The sequence below is a fragment of the Gekko japonicus genome, unplaced genomic scaffold (genome assembly GCF_001447785.1).
Source record: "Gekko japonicus isolate JY-2015 unplaced genomic scaffold, Gekko_japonicus_V1.1 scaffold782, whole genome shotgun sequence".
NCBI classification, from domain to species: domain Eukaryota; kingdom Metazoa; phylum Chordata; class Lepidosauria; order Squamata; family Gekkonidae; genus Gekko; species Gekko japonicus.
Genome location: NW_015161973.1, coordinates 568,139 through 584,740, shown reverse-complemented (window position 1 = coordinate 584,740; position 16,602 = coordinate 568,139). Strand labels below are relative to the sequence as shown.

The 16,602-nt window shown below is 43.8% G+C and overlaps 1 protein-coding gene across 1 annotated transcript in view; it reads left to right on the top strand.

Moving 5' to 3' along the window:
• The window catches only part of LONRF2 (LON peptidase N-terminal domain and ring finger 2), a 60,186-nt gene extending 43,793 nt beyond the window's left edge, over positions 1–16,393 (top strand). The window contains exons 7-13 of the mRNA XM_015429704.1: positions 1,116–1,215; positions 1,710–1,824; positions 2,498–2,619; positions 4,012–4,170; positions 6,617–6,779; positions 12,225–12,374; positions 15,564–16,393. Coding sequence (XP_015285190.1) covers positions 1,116–1,215; positions 1,710–1,824; positions 2,498–2,619; positions 4,012–4,170; positions 6,617–6,779; positions 12,225–12,374; positions 15,564–15,722 — 968 coding nt within the window. The 3' untranslated portion in view covers positions 15,723–16,393. The remainder of the gene's footprint in view (positions 1–1,115; positions 1,216–1,709; positions 1,825–2,497; positions 2,620–4,011; positions 4,171–6,616; positions 6,780–12,224; positions 12,375–15,563) is intronic.
• Positions 16,394–16,602: the final 209 nt, after the last annotated feature.

The following is a 16,602-nucleotide window of genomic DNA, read 5'->3' as shown; positions in this document are numbered from 1 at the left end:
CCCGGGGAAGGGGGGGGGAGGCAATTGGGGGGGGGGGGTTGTCTTTGCTTAGGGAGGACGGCTCCAGAGCAGACTAATTTATGCAGCAGCCCAATTGATGGCTTGCAACTTTAACGCCAGTAGGTCACCGAGTAGAATTTTTTCACACAGCCCCATGCGCCCTCCCTCACCCTCTGTTATGCACGCGCTCCTCCTCTACCAGCCCCGAGCCTCTGGAAGCCCACAAGGAAGGAGAGCCAATGGGGGGGCTGAAAAAGGCAGCGAGGGCGGGGGGCACCTCGGCTGATCTTTTTCCAGGCCTGGCGCGGGGCCTGAAAAAGGAGGGGAGGTGCCTCGGCAGACGATGGGAGGGCTCCACAGGGACCTTACCTCCCTGCTGCTTGCTCCTTGGCCTGACTGATGGCTGCTGGGAGCAGGGGGCGGGGCTTATGTCCCCACCCCCTGGGCTTCTTACTGGCGGAGCGGCATACCGGCGCGCTCTGGCAGGAACCGAGGCCTGCTTTTAAATGTAAGTGAAACTGTGTGTGTGTTTATGTATATATAATTTTAAATACTAATACACTTATAGATAAAAGAACCAGCTATCTTTAATATCCAAACCCTTATTTCTTGTGAAGAGCAATTTGAAACCATTATTCAGTTGTAGCTCATCATTCTAGAACAGTGTTAATTTTCATGCCATGTGCTTTTATTCTCACATTTGGCATTGCTAAATTTTCCTGCACTTGTATAGCACATCATTTGTGCAGCAGCTGTACCCTAAATTAAAAGTCAACGGTAGCAAGAGTGAAAGTACAACTTACCTGCCAGCCACCAGCAGGGGCCCTTCCTCAAGCCGGGTTCTGCCTGTGGGTCACCCACTGAACCCTGCACATCTTTCAGTGTGGTTCTCTTATCATTGCACAGTCTTAGTTTTGCTGTTATTTTTCTCTATAATTTCTGAGGTTTGGGGGAATTGCTGGCTTAATTTAACGTAGCCTGAACATGAACAGAGTAAATCTTTGCTGTTTAAATTTAATCATGAGTAAAGTGAATTGCTAGCCCTAGTGATTTTTAAATTTTAAGATATTTTTAAAAGTTTCTAACCACCTTCTGGTTTGCTTTGTTTTTCAAAGATGGGAATACTACCTGTGCAAACTCCACCACTCTTCCCTTAAAAGTGATACCTGCAAACCTCGTCGATGCATCTGACTTTGAGTGTTCCCTCTGTATGAGGTATTTTGAGCAAGAAGTGAGAAACAGTCTAAATTTTGCTTGAAAAGAGTATCATGGCATTGAGGAAAGAAGAGGGCTCTTCTGTAAATTTCATAAACTCTCTACCAACTTCACAGAAGATCCTATGTGAACTAATTGCTCTAATTCATTATTTGAAAGCAGACTTCGGAATATGATACCTTTAGTTAAGAAATGCAAGTTTATTTTCAAAGTATGTGGACATGAGGAACTCGCATGATAATGTATGGCATAAAATCAGGAGGAGGGGCTTTAGCTGGAGGAAGAAATTTAGTTGCCCCTCAATAAAAGTATAATTGTGGGTTTAAATGTATGAATGATTACTCCTGGTATTTCTAGGGCTGTTGTTCATATCTCTCATGTAACTGCATGCACTTATTATAGACCCATGAAAACAGTTGAGGAGGGAAAGTTGTGCTTTGGATGTAATTATGAAGTAACTTTTTTTAAAAAAATGTTCACCGTGTCTTGTTCAGGTTATTTTATGAGCCTGTAGCTACTCGTTGTGGACACACATTCTGCCTCAAATGCCTTGAACGTTGTATGGACCATAATCCTCACTGTCCACTGTGCAAGGAAGAGCTCTCTGAGGTAAGTTTCCCTTTTCCATGTGGCTGCTTAAATATGAAACACTTTAAAGTGTAAAAACGCCACTGCTGGATAAAGCAAGACCAGTGTGCTGTTTTGCACAGTGGCCAACTAGGTGACCCACAGCAGGGAATCAGAGGCCAAATAATTTCCCTGTGGCTGCCCCCTAGCAATTGTGATCCCATTTATCCATCGCAGCTAATAGCTCCTGATGGACCAGTCTTCCATGAATTTGTCCAGTGCTCTTTTAAAGCTGTCTGGCCTTGTGAGCATCATTACATACTGCTGGAGTGAGTTACAAAAGATGTTTGAGAAAATAATTTGTTTTGTCTCTCCTAAATCTACTGCCCATTCACCTCATTAGGTGCCCTTGAGTTCTGGTCTGTTGGGATGGAGGAAAATACCTGCCTCTAGGAAGGGAATCAGAAGCTCACCATGGATGGTTATGCAGCTGTCATAGATATTGCCAAGGGCTCCTCTCCCTGTGCTGGGTGTCAAAGCAGAGCCATTTTCTTCCTTTCCATCTGATTCCCGACAATGGTTTCAGGCCCAAAAGGAAGAAAGAGAAAGCTCTCTACACTTCAGTGGACACACCCAGCTTATTGTGGGGGCTGTCTTTAGCTCAGGGGATAAATGAGACAAAACTTCCTAAATGCTTTTAACGTTTCATTTACAGTTTTTGGCAAGCAGAACTTATAAAAAAACCATCCTTACTGAAGAGTTAATAGTTCGTTATTTGCCAGACGAGTTGTCTGAAAGGAGGAAAGTTTATGAGGAAGAAATGAAGGAATTATCAAAGTAAGTAGGCTTCCTACAAAAATAAACAGATAAAAATTAACTAGTTAGCTTAAATATCAACCACTTACTTGTGCGTGTATATGACTCTTTGCAAGATTCTTGCAACACTAGCATGTTTTTAGCTGAGCAAAATGGTTTGTCTGGGTCATGAGTCTAGACAGTGGCTTGGTTCACACAGGAGCCTCTGAAGTGGACTTTGTGACCGCTTTTGCAGGCATCTAGAGAGCCTCTTTCCATTTCTTTTGCTAGTGCTGCTATTGCAATGCCTAATGTCTTCCCCATCTCATCACAGGACCTTGTGTCGTTGAGCAACAGAACAAAGAAGTTGGAGCAAAATTGGCTTGCTTGTTCCTTCTCTCTGCTACCCAAAACCTTCAGGTTCTGGCCATCGTTGCTCACAAGAGGAGTTAGAGCAGGCTTCTTGGATGCCTGTGGAGCTGCCACCAGGATTGGTAGTTTCTTTTCTCAGCTGGAAGTTAGGCTTGGATTCCACATTAGAAAAGAGCAAGAGTCCAGTTAGCACCTTAAAGACTTACAAAATTTGTGGTAGGGTAGGAGCTTCCACGAGTCACTGCCACAAATTTTGTATGTCTTTAAGGTGCTGCTGGACTCTTGCTCTTTTCTACTGCTACAGACAGACTAACATGGCTACCCATCTTGATCTATCTTCTTGGATCCCACAGTTAAGTTCTGCTGGCAGAAGGGATTTCCTGTAATGGAGCTGGACTGCTTTGCCTCCTGCCCCAGCCCCAAATCCCCCCCCCCGTCAAAATGCTGCTCCTGGGAGACAGACAAGAAACCTTTCCAGTAACAGCACGGTGTGTGTGTGTGGGAGGAGGTCTGCAGCGGGGGGGAGGCAAGAATACGTCCATCTCCTTCTCTGTTAGTGGAACTTTTCTATGGGGTCTAATTTATAAGGACTGATTCACAAACACCCGGTGAACTAGTAACAACACAGCATGCTTTGTAAGGGTAGAAAACACCAGATCAACAGGTGAAGCATTTCCATTGTACTAATCACCATGCTAAGCAAGGTTTTACCTATTCATCTCTATCTGTTCAGTGAGCTTTGTCTGAAATATTGTGACATCATTGCCACGATGTATGGTTAACCGCTTTTGTGGCGGAGGATGGAAATAAATATAATATGCTTACAAGTGTGAAGTTGTATACAGATTTCATGTGTTGTACACGTGAATACAAAGAACTTGATAGTACATGTTCTTCTGTCCCTACAGTAAGTTGTTGTAGAGTAATGCATAGGGGGGAGGTTGGAGAAAGTGCTAGAAATGACAGCAAAGCTAAGCTTTGTATAAAATATGGATTTTAGCTGTGTGTCTTGATGAATGCCTAAGTACATGACTTTAAAAACCCTTTTCTTATGCTTTACAGTTTGAATAAAGATGTTCCTATCTTTGTGTGCACCATGGCTTTACCTACCATCCCCTGCCCCCTTCACGTCTTTGAACCTCGCTATCGGTTAATGATAAGAAGATGCATGGAAACTGGTACCAAGCAGTTCGGCATGTGTTTAGCAGATGAGCTGAAAGGGTAAGCAAAGGATTTGAAAGCACGCTTGCAAGTGCTGAATTTCTGCAAGAGAAGGTGCCAAGGTCTGGTTTGGAAGTTCCCCCAGTTCCTGGTGGGTGTGTACTGGGCTGGCTGTGGTACCTTAATGGAGTAGGAAAAAAACATTCTGCTTGCAGACAGGAGCATTCTGCTGTTACTGTTCAGGGAGGGGCCCTGGCTCAGTGGTAGAGCATCTGCTTGGCATGCAGAAGGTCCCTGGTTCAATCCTTGGCATCTCCACATCATAGGACCAGGCAGTGGAAGACCCCTGCCTAAGACCCTGGCGAGCTGTTACCAGTCTGAGTAGACAATACTGACTTTGATGGAACAAGGGTCTGATTCAGTATAACGAAGCTTCATGGGTCCATGTGTACTTCCCAGTGTACTGAGCTCTGAATGAGGCTCAGTGGCTGCTGCTGGTATGCTCTGGTTTAAGTGAGGCTTTGTTTCTTGGCTGGCATCTGACAAGCCCAAATGGTGCTGTAGCTTGGACTTCTCCAGACATTTTTGGTCCTTTGAGTCTTTCCTGACCAATACAAACACTTGTGGAGTGTAAATAAATGTGAAATACCCAGTTTTTATCTTTGCACGAGTGTGTCTTGCTGTCACAGGGACATGATGCGCTCTCTCTCCCTCTCCCTCTCTCTCTCTTTTGCTGTCAAGTCACAGCTGACGTATGGCCACCCTGTAGGGTTTCCAAGGCAAGAGACACAGAGGTGGTTTGCCGTGGCCTGCTATGGCTATGGCCCAGGTATTCCTTGGTGGTCTCCCATCCAAATACAGACCAAGGCTGACCCTGCTTAGCTTCTGAGATTTGACGAGATCGGGCTTGCCTGGGCTATCCAGGCCAGGGCATGCAGTGTGAATCCCCATAAATGATTCAGCTGCCATTCTTTCATGCCTCTGCAACATGCTTTTACGTCATCGTAGATGGGGGCAGAATGTAGTATCCAGATTAGTCTACATGAGATGAATGTCTGCCAAGATAGGATGCCAAAGAGGATCCTCTTTAGATGAGCCATTTCTTGTTCTTTGCCAGTATTCTTTTCACACTGATATTACAGTCTTCATAACATAGGTCATCTGTGATATGTAGAGGCAGAATCTGCCATGCTCTTTTGTTCCCATCCCAGTAATTCGCACCTCTTTTAGAGCCTACTTGTTCATACCGTTAGATACGAACACCAGAAACTGTCAAACCTCTCAGTTAGGGAAATTGTACTCTCTGACCAAGAGGCTCAGACAAGCCTTCTCAACAGTACTGAGAGACTGATGGAGGCAATGAGATCTTATTCTCTCTTTGGCTGAACAGACTTATTGTCTGCACACACAATCCTCGAATGCTAACAGGATTTATTGAGTGCACAGTGTGATGATTACACAAAGACAGAACAGCACACCCAGATTGTTATCCACCCAACACACCCAGCTTGTTATCTCCCCCCCCCCCCATGAGATTGCAATTCAGGGTTCAGTCACGCTGACATTAAACACCTATATGTCGGCTAGCATGGAGAATATGGAGATGATGAGTCCGCACAGAAGAGAGAGATGCCCTCCTCCCCATTGATTTTCAGCTGTCTCATCATCTGGGTCATCCAGATGATGGGGCAGCTCTATCCTGTCTGGGTGGAACCAGGTAGGGTCTTCTTCTGGAATGCTTCAGTCCATCTGGCATAGCTCAGAATTAGGCATAAGTTTACTCTGCCCTTGCCGTCATTGTTACTGGCACCGTCTGGTGCCTAGAATGGGTTTATCAAAGCTAGGAATGCAGTATGTCTCACTTTCTTTATATTATTTTACTTAAACATGCCTGTGTCCCTGCTGGCCGAGAAGATATGTGTGGCTAAGGGGCAATGTGCCCTGTTGAACCTTTTACATAGAAAAGAACAGTGCAAAGCATAATCTTAAAGCAGGCCTTTTACACAGAAAGAAGAGTGGAAAGCATAATTGGGCCTAAAGCCCCCGAAAGGGCTTTATTTTGGTTCGAATGAGGCTCAGTAACTGAGCTCAGAATTCTCATACCAGGGTTATCTCCAACAGTACTGTGTGTGTAAATCTTATTGAGTAACTGTTGACTATTCCTTTGGTGCTTGGCCACAAGAATCATGAACTTCTCTCATTTAATCCCACGGGGAGTTGCGCAGTACTTAAAGAATGATGTGATTGTCAGTCCACAGACTTAGGGGAACTCGAAATATGAGGTCATCTGCAGTGCTGAGATAGGCTGCCTATTGTCCCAGCTGCCTTTTCTCTCTCACCAAAGGAATAGTCAAGTACACTTGCACTTCTGGTATTACAGTTTGATACTGAGGATTATCCATTCCGGAGCAAGCCATTTGGAGTTCAGTAGGGCTAGCTCCCTAAACAAGCTTAGGATTTCAACCTTAATATAGATTTATCTCATCTCTTGTCTGTCTCTCATCAGCTTTGCCGATTATGGCTGCATGCTAGAGGTCAGGGATGTAAAGTTCTTCCCCGATGGCCGCTCAGTTGTTGATACAGTTGGCGTTCGGCGTTTCAGAGTCTTGAGCCATGGTCAACGAGATGGGTATAATACTGCAAACATTGAATATCTGGAAGATAAAAAGGTAAGTTCTTCAGTAAATCAGTGTGCCATCCAAGATTATATTGTTGTATATGTTTTGGGGATTTCTTTTGTCTTATCAGCTGTTAAATAAGTTGCCTAACCATCTTCACCCCAACTTCACATTGTTAACCTCTCTCTGTCCCTTGGACTTGTTGTTCACTTTTGGTAGTGGCTTTACTCTGTTTCAGATCATCCTTGCTGTGGTAGCTGAAGTCGTCTCCCCTTCTCCTTATTGGTGCAGTAACCAAGCATTAGGACCACTCTTAGCATTTCGTAATTTTGAATCAACATGCCACATTCAAAATTTCAGTTTCATACCCTAAGCGTCACAATAACTGGTGGTGGAAAGTACTGTCAAGTCACAGCTGACTTATGGTGAGCTCGGTCAAGTCACAGCTGACTTATGGTGAGCCCGTAAGGCAAGGGTGTCAAACATAAGACCCGGAGGCTGGAACCGGCCCTTCCAGGGCTCCAATGCGACTCATGAGCAGCTAGTGCAAGGGAGGGAACAGGAGACTTTTCTGGAGGAGTGAGTGGAGCCACTCCAATTGTGGCTTCAGCATGGCCGAATGACCTTGTCTGCAGCAGTCAAGCAGGATGGGAACATCTGCCCGGTGCTGCACTGCTGGCTCTCCAGTCCACCCGTATGGGTTTCCCTCTGCATCTCCCTCCCAGCCTCTAGGGCCTTGCAGGGCGGATACAACAACTTGGAGCTTACCAGCTGCTGTCCTTTACACAGTTTATATCTCCACTACCTGGCATTATGTTTTATGGCATACATGACCTGGCCCGACAAAGTGACATTTATGTCAGATCTGGCCCTCGTAACAAATGAGTTCGACATCTCTGTTGTAGGGTTTTCAAGGCAAGAGTCGTTCAGAGGTGGTTTGCCATTGCCTCACTCCGCATCATGCCCTTGGAATTCCTTGGAGGTCTCCCATCCAAATACCAGCCAGGGCTGACCCTGCTTAGCTTCTGAGATCTGATGAGATCAGGCTATGTCTAGACGTTTGCAATTTTATTGCACAGCATCCCCAAATTCTCACTTATTACAGACTCCAGAATAAGGATGTGTAAGTTTGTAGCAGAAATAAAATTTTAAGAAGTGGAAATTGCCCTTATGTGTGCTATTTGGGGGGTATTTAAGTGGCCAGATATTAGGAATGACGTATAATCAGCTTGCGGGTTATATGAGGCCTCTTAAGTGAGTATCAGTGGCGGCCTTCTTTAGATAGATGTAGCATTAGAAAGCTCTATCAGATCACAAGTTTCTCAAGCATGCTTTGCTTTAGATAGATGTAGCATTAGAAAGCTCTGTCAGATCACATGTTTCTCACGCCACTGGCCTTTAATTACATTAATTTCTGCAACTGGTTTCCCCAGTTGTCAGCTCAAAGCTGTTCTTAACAGATGGAGAGAAAAGGTAAATACATGGAAAACAGAGTTTCTCTTGAATGTTAAAATAGTCTGAGCTGTTGTTTTTAAGAGCTCACTGCGGAAGATCAAGTCTTTGTTGCACGGGGGCATATTGTAATATTGCCTGCTTGTTCTGAAGTGACACATAGTAGAAAAAAACCTTTTTGAGTGAGTATTCTGATTCCATCTTTACACCCTCAGTATAGAACACTAGAACTCGCCTTCCTTTACTGTTCCACAGCAATCATGGACATTAGGAGAATATTTATCATTCCCCAAATGATAAATTATCACAATATTGGTAAGGAAGTGGATCGTATTGTTCTTGCCTCACGACAAGTAGAATCTTACCATTCTCCTGCTGCTTCCCTGGTGCAGTGCGATGAGAATTCAGTAACCACTTGAGAAGACAAGAGCGTTGAAGAAGTCCTTATCTATACACTTGTTAAGACACCACTTGAAAAATGTTTGTCCATACCCTCTTGTAATACATTCTCAGCATTCATTGCTTTATTTTCTCCTTTCACTCTTTTTCTCGGACTGCTGTTGTATATCACATCTACATATGTCTCTGTTCATCAAACCTGGAAGTACCAACCTTCCTGGGTTTTAATATCTGTGTGTAGTACCTTCGAATGAGAACCAGCTTTGGAGCAGATTATGTTTGCTGGAACTGTGGCAGGGCTTTTTCAGCTGTTGTCCCAAGTTTGTGGAATGCCCCCTCTCTTTGATAAAATGCGTTCTAGCTCTTCAGGCCTTCTGGACCAAACTAAAGACTTCTCTTTTCTAAGAGGTTTTTGAACCAGACTGAAATGGGGGACAGTGCTTGCTGTTCATACCTTTGTGTTTAGTGTTTTATGATAATTTTAATTGTTTTGTATTAACTACCTTATTAGCCACCTTGAGGACTCGTTACAAAGGCAGCCCGAAGTATGTCTGTTTCCTAATGCAAGTGTTCTTGCACTCTTAGCTGTACAACCGTGCAGTAATAGTACGAAGCAATACATTGTTTTGAGGAGACCTATCTGTGCTGTTTTAATCTTGTGAGCTTTTTTGTCTTGTCTACTGATGGTTATATTGTGATTTATTGGTTTGCAACTTGTGTTGTTGGCCGCCTTGTGTCTAAGGAGCCACAGCAGGATATAGATACTTTAAAAAAATGAATCAAGTAGGCTTGACATGCAAGGGCATGGTGTGGTCCCACGCTGGTATCCCCAGATCCAGCTAACAGCTAGATAGAACAGGAATCTTCGTTTATTGGAAGGTACAAACGGTCTCATTTTAATTCACATATGACTGTTTGGATAGAGCTCTGCAATGCACCTAGTAACATAAGAGGCTTGTGTCTTTGACTTTTTATGTAGTTTCCTTTCTGTTTATACTTCCCCTTCACCTCCCCTAAGAGTGTCATAGATTCAGGTGGGTAGCCATTTTGGCCTGAAGCAATAGAGCAAAGTTTGAACTCAGTGGCACCTTTAAGACCAACAAAGTTTAATTCTGGGTATAAGCTTTCATGTGTATGTGCACTCAAACTTCATTACATTTGGGAATGATTGTTCCCTTTAAATATAGTGAAATCCTCTTAATACAAAATCTGTGTTGAATAGAAGGCATTTGATCCTCCTTAAAATTACGTCCAGCTAAGAGGAAGTTGGGCCTTCTCCCTAACAGTGTTGCAAGTGTGGTAGATCTGGTTGACTTCAAATCCTTTTGCAACCATCACTGAGTGAGGATTTACCAGGGGAGGAGTACTGAGCTCTTTATCTGCCCAGTGTTGAGATGTGGTTTGGTAGGGGTGGCATATATATCCAGCATGTGGATTATTCTCCTGTTCCAGCAGTTAGAAACAGGCCTCGGGTAACAACCATCTTTCTTCAGCGATTCAGATAGAAGCTCATAAGCAATACTTTTTTGAATTCACCAGTCCGCAGTGTTCCCTCTAAGCTGAGTTAGTGTGAGCTAGCTCACAGTTTTTTAGCCTCTGGCTCACACATTTTTGTCTTAGCTCAGGAAGGATGGCTCCAGAGCAAACTAATTTATGCAGTAGCCAAATTGCTTGCTCACAACTTTAATACCAGTAGCTCACAAAGTAGAATTTTTGTTCACAGGACTCCATGGCTTAGAGGGAACATTGGTCCCAAGTTACACTAAGATCTGTGGCATCTAGTCCAGAATTTTTCATTTGTTTCATTTTATCCTGACCTTCCTTCAAGGAACTTGGGATGGTATACTTCATTCACCTACCCCCAATTTTACCCTCACAACCACCATAGGAGGTAATTTAAAGTCAAGAAGTGGCAAGTGGTCTAAGATTGCCAAGTGAGCTTCATGGAGGAAGGGGATTTGAACCTGGGCCCCCCTGGTCCTGCTTAGATGTCAGTGTGTCCTACTATACTACACTGACTCTATTTACTTATCCAGTACAATGTTATAGATAGAAATAATATACTGATCCTCACTATAGATAGAAGTAATATACTGATCCTTACTAGCCAAAGCTTATGTAATAATAGGAGCAACATGACTGGAATAAGAGCAATGTGACTGGGATAAAGGTCTTGTGTTAAATCCACCATGACGTTTTCACACCCCAAAGGGATGTCCATCCATGGAGTGCAACTTCCCTGATCCTCCCCCCCCCCTCCAAATGCCACTACTAGTGACGGAAATGAGGCGGGGAATTGTCATAACACACACACACACCCAAATGCACATGCAAATGCTTCGGTGGACCCAGGCCTTTTTGAATTGTTTTCATTGGTAGTCAGACAGTGAAGCTCATTTATTGCCTGGCTGCATGTACGCCTATATGTTTGTCTGCGTAAGCTGTAATTGCTACATGCTTGTGAATACGATCCATTAGGTGTGCTGCTGCATGTTTATTGCAGTCTGTAGTTCTCTGTTTGGGAAGGGAGAAGGAGCTAATACTTTTTAAAATCTCATTTTGTAATTTTGTATTGTCACCGTTCTAAAAGTTCTAATATAAAAATTAAGATGGCCTGCTAAGGACCTCTGTTTAGTTTGTAGCACTTGTGGGTCGCTAGAGAGGTCTTGGAAAAACCTGTGTTACGTTGTGCTGTAGCCTTGGAAACTAGCGTAGAGGGGCGCTTGGGGGAGGGGCTGTGGCTTGGTGAAAGAGCCTTTGCTTTACATTTGTTTGTTTGTTCAATTTATACCCCGCCCTCCCCGCCAAAGCAGGCTTAGGGCGGCTTATACACAGATAAAACATAAACAAACACTTCACTCATAAAACCTTATAAAACCTTCTAACACAGAGAAGTTCCCAGGTTCAGTTCCCAGCATCTCCAGGTAAAAGGATCAGGCAGTAGGTGATGTGGAAGACCTACGCCTGAGACCCTGGAGAACCACTGCCCAGTCTGAGGAGATAATACGAACCTTGATGGAACTGATGGTCTAATTCAGTATAAAACAGCTTCATGTGTGTGAATTTGGCTTCTCCTTGCTGTAGAATCATAGAATGTTAGAGTTGGAAGGGACCTTGCAGGTCGTCTAGTCCAACCCCCTGCACTCTGCAGGAGCATAGCCAAAAGGTAGCCCTACAACATACCCGAAAGATGGTCGTCCAGCCTCCACTTGAAAATGTCCAGTGAAGGAGCATCCACCACCTCTCAAGGCAGTCTATTCCACTGCTCAACCACTCTTACAGTTAGGAAGTTTCTCCTGCTATTTAGCCGGTAATGACTCCCTTGTAATTTCCACCCATTAGAATCTAGTCTTGCAATCTGGAGCAAGAGAGAATAGATCTGCTCTGTATTGCTCCTCTTTCTCCTCCTGTCCATTATTCCCTTGCCCACTACAGCTTTGTGTAAGAATTCCAAGTTGCACCAGCCCTTGCAGTTGGAATCTTAAAAAATCTGGAATTTCTTAATGTTGGAATCAAGGCACTGTGTTTAAGACTTCTTAAACCGGCATAACTGCATTGCACGTTAGTATATCCGTATTATTTGTTTGCTATGCTGTACATGAGGAAAATATTAATTTGGAGTAACTTTTTTAATGCATTGGCCAGGTTGAAGGAGCAGAGTATGAAGAACTTGTCCGCCTTCATGATTCCGTGTATGATCAAGCTGTCGCCTGGTTTACTTCTCTTAAGGACAATATGAAAGCCCAGATTTTAAACCACTTTGGATCAATGCCAGGGAAAGAACCTGAGCCACAGGTAAATATTACACCACAAATCTATAATTAAGTGGCGTTCAGAAGTCAGAGCATGGAAAGGAAATAGAGATTCTCAGAGGCTGCTGGGGTTTCCAGGCATATGCTGTGTTCAGCCACCTACCAGTAAATCTGTAAAATATGGAGGCGGGGGATGAATAGGGATTAGCTGAAACCCATTCTTCAGACTAAAGCTGACAGTAAGGGGGAAAGGAAATAGTTTGTGCCCAGAAATTATAAATGATGGGAATTGACCAGAGGACTATGTTATTGTGGTGTGTGTGTGTGTGTTAGGTCTTCTGTATATCAACATTCTTTTTCAGGGGCCTGTTATAAGCCTTAAGAGTTCATCCAGTAGTGATGCCATAATATGGGTAGGACAAAACATGCCTTAGAGTTGATATTATAGTAGATCAGTTCATTGAAATACATTCCTTAAAATGTGTTGCATTCTGGTTTGGTTTCGCTTGGGAGGAACTGTCTCCATTTACTGTCTTTTTCTAGAGCAGCAGGACAAATTTGGTCAGCCCTGGCTAGCCAGATTTTTTTTTTGGGGGGGGGGGAATGTTGCAAAATCCCAAAGCACAACAGCACCACATTTTCTGTCTGTTTTTCAGTAAGAAAGAAGTTGGAATCAGGGTTGTTTGTTTGTTTGTTTTTTAAAGTTATCTGTAGCCTTTCTCATCTTGGGGAAAGATTAGGAAGTAGCGTGCAGGAAGTAACCTTGAAAGATCCTGTCTGACTGTTAACTAACTACACATCACATGGAAATATGTGCATAAGCACTCATCTTGTGTAGCTTTTGTTTCAGAAAAAGAGATTTAGATCGGGGGATTTGGAATGTGGAAGCACTGGGAGGGGCACCTTAAATACATAAATAAATAAATAAATATTTTTGCCATTTTTTCCATGCCAGGTCTCTCCCCCCCCCCTCCAATTTCCAGTCACAGAATTTGGGACTGTACAGTTGGAGATAGGATAAGCATCTGTCGTACATTTATCTGCTCTGTATCCGCTTTTATTTTTTAAACAAACAAACAGAAAGGCTCTGTATATAGTTGGGCCCCTAATAATTTAGGATTTAGTGTCAAGCATAATATATTTTCAAAAGTGTCCCTTTCCCCTAGTCCCCTGAAAAAAGATCAGTAGCTGTTCAGCACTCTAGAATTGACTGACACGGTTAATTTACATATCTAGATTTATGGCCCACTGAGACATCACTTTGGCTTAAAATTATTCCTTCTTTGCATCAGTTACATTTGTGTTCATTCTAATAAAGAATGTGCCAAAATACCTGACCCAGTCTAGCTTTGTTTCTTTGTTCTATTTTTCTGCGTTCAATTTTCTGAATCTATAAATCCATATTTTTGTCTACAATTAAATGGTGAAGGAATAGTCTTATTGTCAAGCAGTGCTGTTCTGTCAGAACAAGAGTATAGATTTTACTTTGGCATTTCCAGCTGTGACAAAAAAAGAACAGATAATTGCAGGATAACTCCACACTGGTGTGAGCAGAAAGCTTTCTGGCACTTAAAATTATTTACCTTATTTAGTATTAGAATATCTGCATGAAAAGATCATTTTTTAATTTTTTAGCAGAGTTGTTTAACTTAGCATGGGAGAGGGATGTGGGAAATATAGCCCAGGAAAGACCTGTATCAGTAGTTTTTTCACCGTATGGACTGTGCAGGTCCCAACCGACTACTTCTGTAGTGCAGATAAATCAACACAGGCTGGAGTCCTAACACAGAGGCCTGTATCTGCACAGTTCTAAATCCTTACAGGCTCTGCCATCATCTCAAGAGGTGGTGATAATTTATGCCAATTCCCTTCCCCCACCCACTTTGCCCCCTGTGCTATTCCTGAGGGTCGACTGACCCTAGAGAACAAAATTCCACAGGGCCCAGTGGGTGACACTGGGAGAGGGAAGCGAGAATGTCCACGAGCAGATCTTGTTAGATACAAGGCAGAAATCAGTGGCGTTTGAATATATATACACACAAACAGCCTCTAAAAAAAAGTCTTGGCGACATGGTGGTATTAGTATCTCAAATAAACCTTGGGTGCGGTCACACACGCGAGATAAACCCGGGGGGGGAGGGAGGCTATTCCCTCCGGAGGAATTTGACCCACAGTTGTGTGATCACACAGTCCTTTGAAGCTGCGGGGGTGGCCTGCCACTGCGTGATCAGACGCAACCACGGGTGAGTTGGGGGGGTTGCCGTTTGTTTCCGATGCGCTTAAACGGGGAATCGATGAATCGCATCTCAGCACTGAGGGCTCCCTATGGAGTGTGCGATGATGTACATACTGAGAGGGGGGGGGGACCATGGCACAGAGTTGGGATGGCATGATCAGACCATCCCGATGCCATGAGAGCGCGCTGGAGGAATCAGACATGGGAAAGTCCGTCCGTGGCCCGTAGCAACCTGTTTGCTACCAGACTTTCCCCAGTGTCTTTTTACTCTGCTTCTGCGGCAGAGCAGAATGGGTTGCCGATGGGTGTGGGGAGCTTTCCAGATGTTCATGTCTGATCGCGCCCTTTAAATCTGCCCAGCATTCATGCCTATGGCGTGGCTAATTGTGCGTGTGATTGCGCCCCTTGATTCCTTTTGTTTTGTTTCCAGTCAGGCTGACAGGAAGTTTCAGAAAAGCGATAATGATGATGTTTGTGTTTTTATTTTATTTACAAAACGTATGCCCCACCTTTCTGCCCTCATCGGGGCTAACTGGGAGGCTATCAAATTAAAAACACCTCTTAAAAAAACCATTAAAACCAAACAAAAATCCATTAAGACAATTAAAATCCAGCTAAAACAGATATACAAACAATAGTTAAAACTTAGGGGTGGAAGGAAGGAAAGGGAGAGGGGTCACTGAAGGAATGCCAGTCTGAACGCACTGGTGGAGGACTCCCAACAGAATGGGACAAGCGAGTCTTTCTGAGCGGAGGAGTTCCAGAGTTTTGGTGCCACAACCAAAATGGCCCTCTCCCAGGTTGCCAGCTGCCTAATCTCAGAAGGCAGAGGCACCTGAAGTGCTGAAGGATTTGTGCAGACTTTCTGTAATAGTACTCATCTTTTTTTTTGCTCCAGTTGACTATCAGAGAGGCAGTAGGTAGATCCTAGATCACTGCGTTCTGCCTTTACACTCATTTTAGAGCTGTCACCGTTTTCTTTTGTTTCTCTTGCAGAGCAGTCCCAGTGGTCCGGCTTGGTCTTGGTGGCTATTAGCCGTATTACCACTAGAGAACAGGGCCCAGTTGGCCATTCTTGCCATGACTTCGCTGAAAGACCGGCTTATTGCTATACGACGTGTATTAATATTTGTGACGCGCAAAAGACCCAGATGACATCGCCTTATCTGTGACCCACTTGTTGCAAATGCAAGAAAGAAAGAAGATATCAAACAATTATTCCTACTAATGACAGTGATCTGCTCATCTCGGCATGCACCATCGTTTGCACTCTCTATCCAGTAGTTAAGCACTCAGTGCCTATTGTCCTAAAGAAATCTGAGCCTCTTGGAAGTTGTGCCACAATTACAACATAGCTAACAGTACGGTTGTAGGCAACAGCTCAAAAATACCCCAATTGTCTACTTGTTACAGTGAGACAAGCAAGTTAGGAGCCCTACGTTGTCACAAAGCCCTAAATGAGGTTTCAACTTAGTAGCAATGACACAAACTCAGAACAGTAGATTAGGAACTGGGGGGGAAATGCATTATTAGAATATGCCTGATAGCAAACTGAAGGGAAATTCCTCAGACTGAAGGAAGAATGGCAACCGAATGAGCAGAACAGTCTTTCCATCTGCAGCCTCTTGACTAAATGATTGATGTATGAAGTGAACTGGGATTTTCCTGATCAAAATATTCCCTTCAGAGGATTTGTCTGTCCAGAAGAGCAGCTGCTGAAGAGCAGTGTGGCTAGTAGAACAAGTTAATCTCTTGTGTTTTGTAATTTGCATGCTGTGTGTAATAGGAAGAATGTTTAAAATATATATATATATATATTATTCTCTCCCCCCCCCCAATCAGAACAACCTCCGGCAGCCTCTATCACAAAATTACCTAGAGTCTGCCCAGTCCTCAGTGGCTGTACCCCCCTGGGCCCTGTGCACACGAGGATCCCATTGCCTGCAATGGCATATGAAATTTTATGAGTGTATGGGATACTTTGCCACTGTTACCACTTGAACATATCAGACTCTAATGGCTGGATCATGGCCAG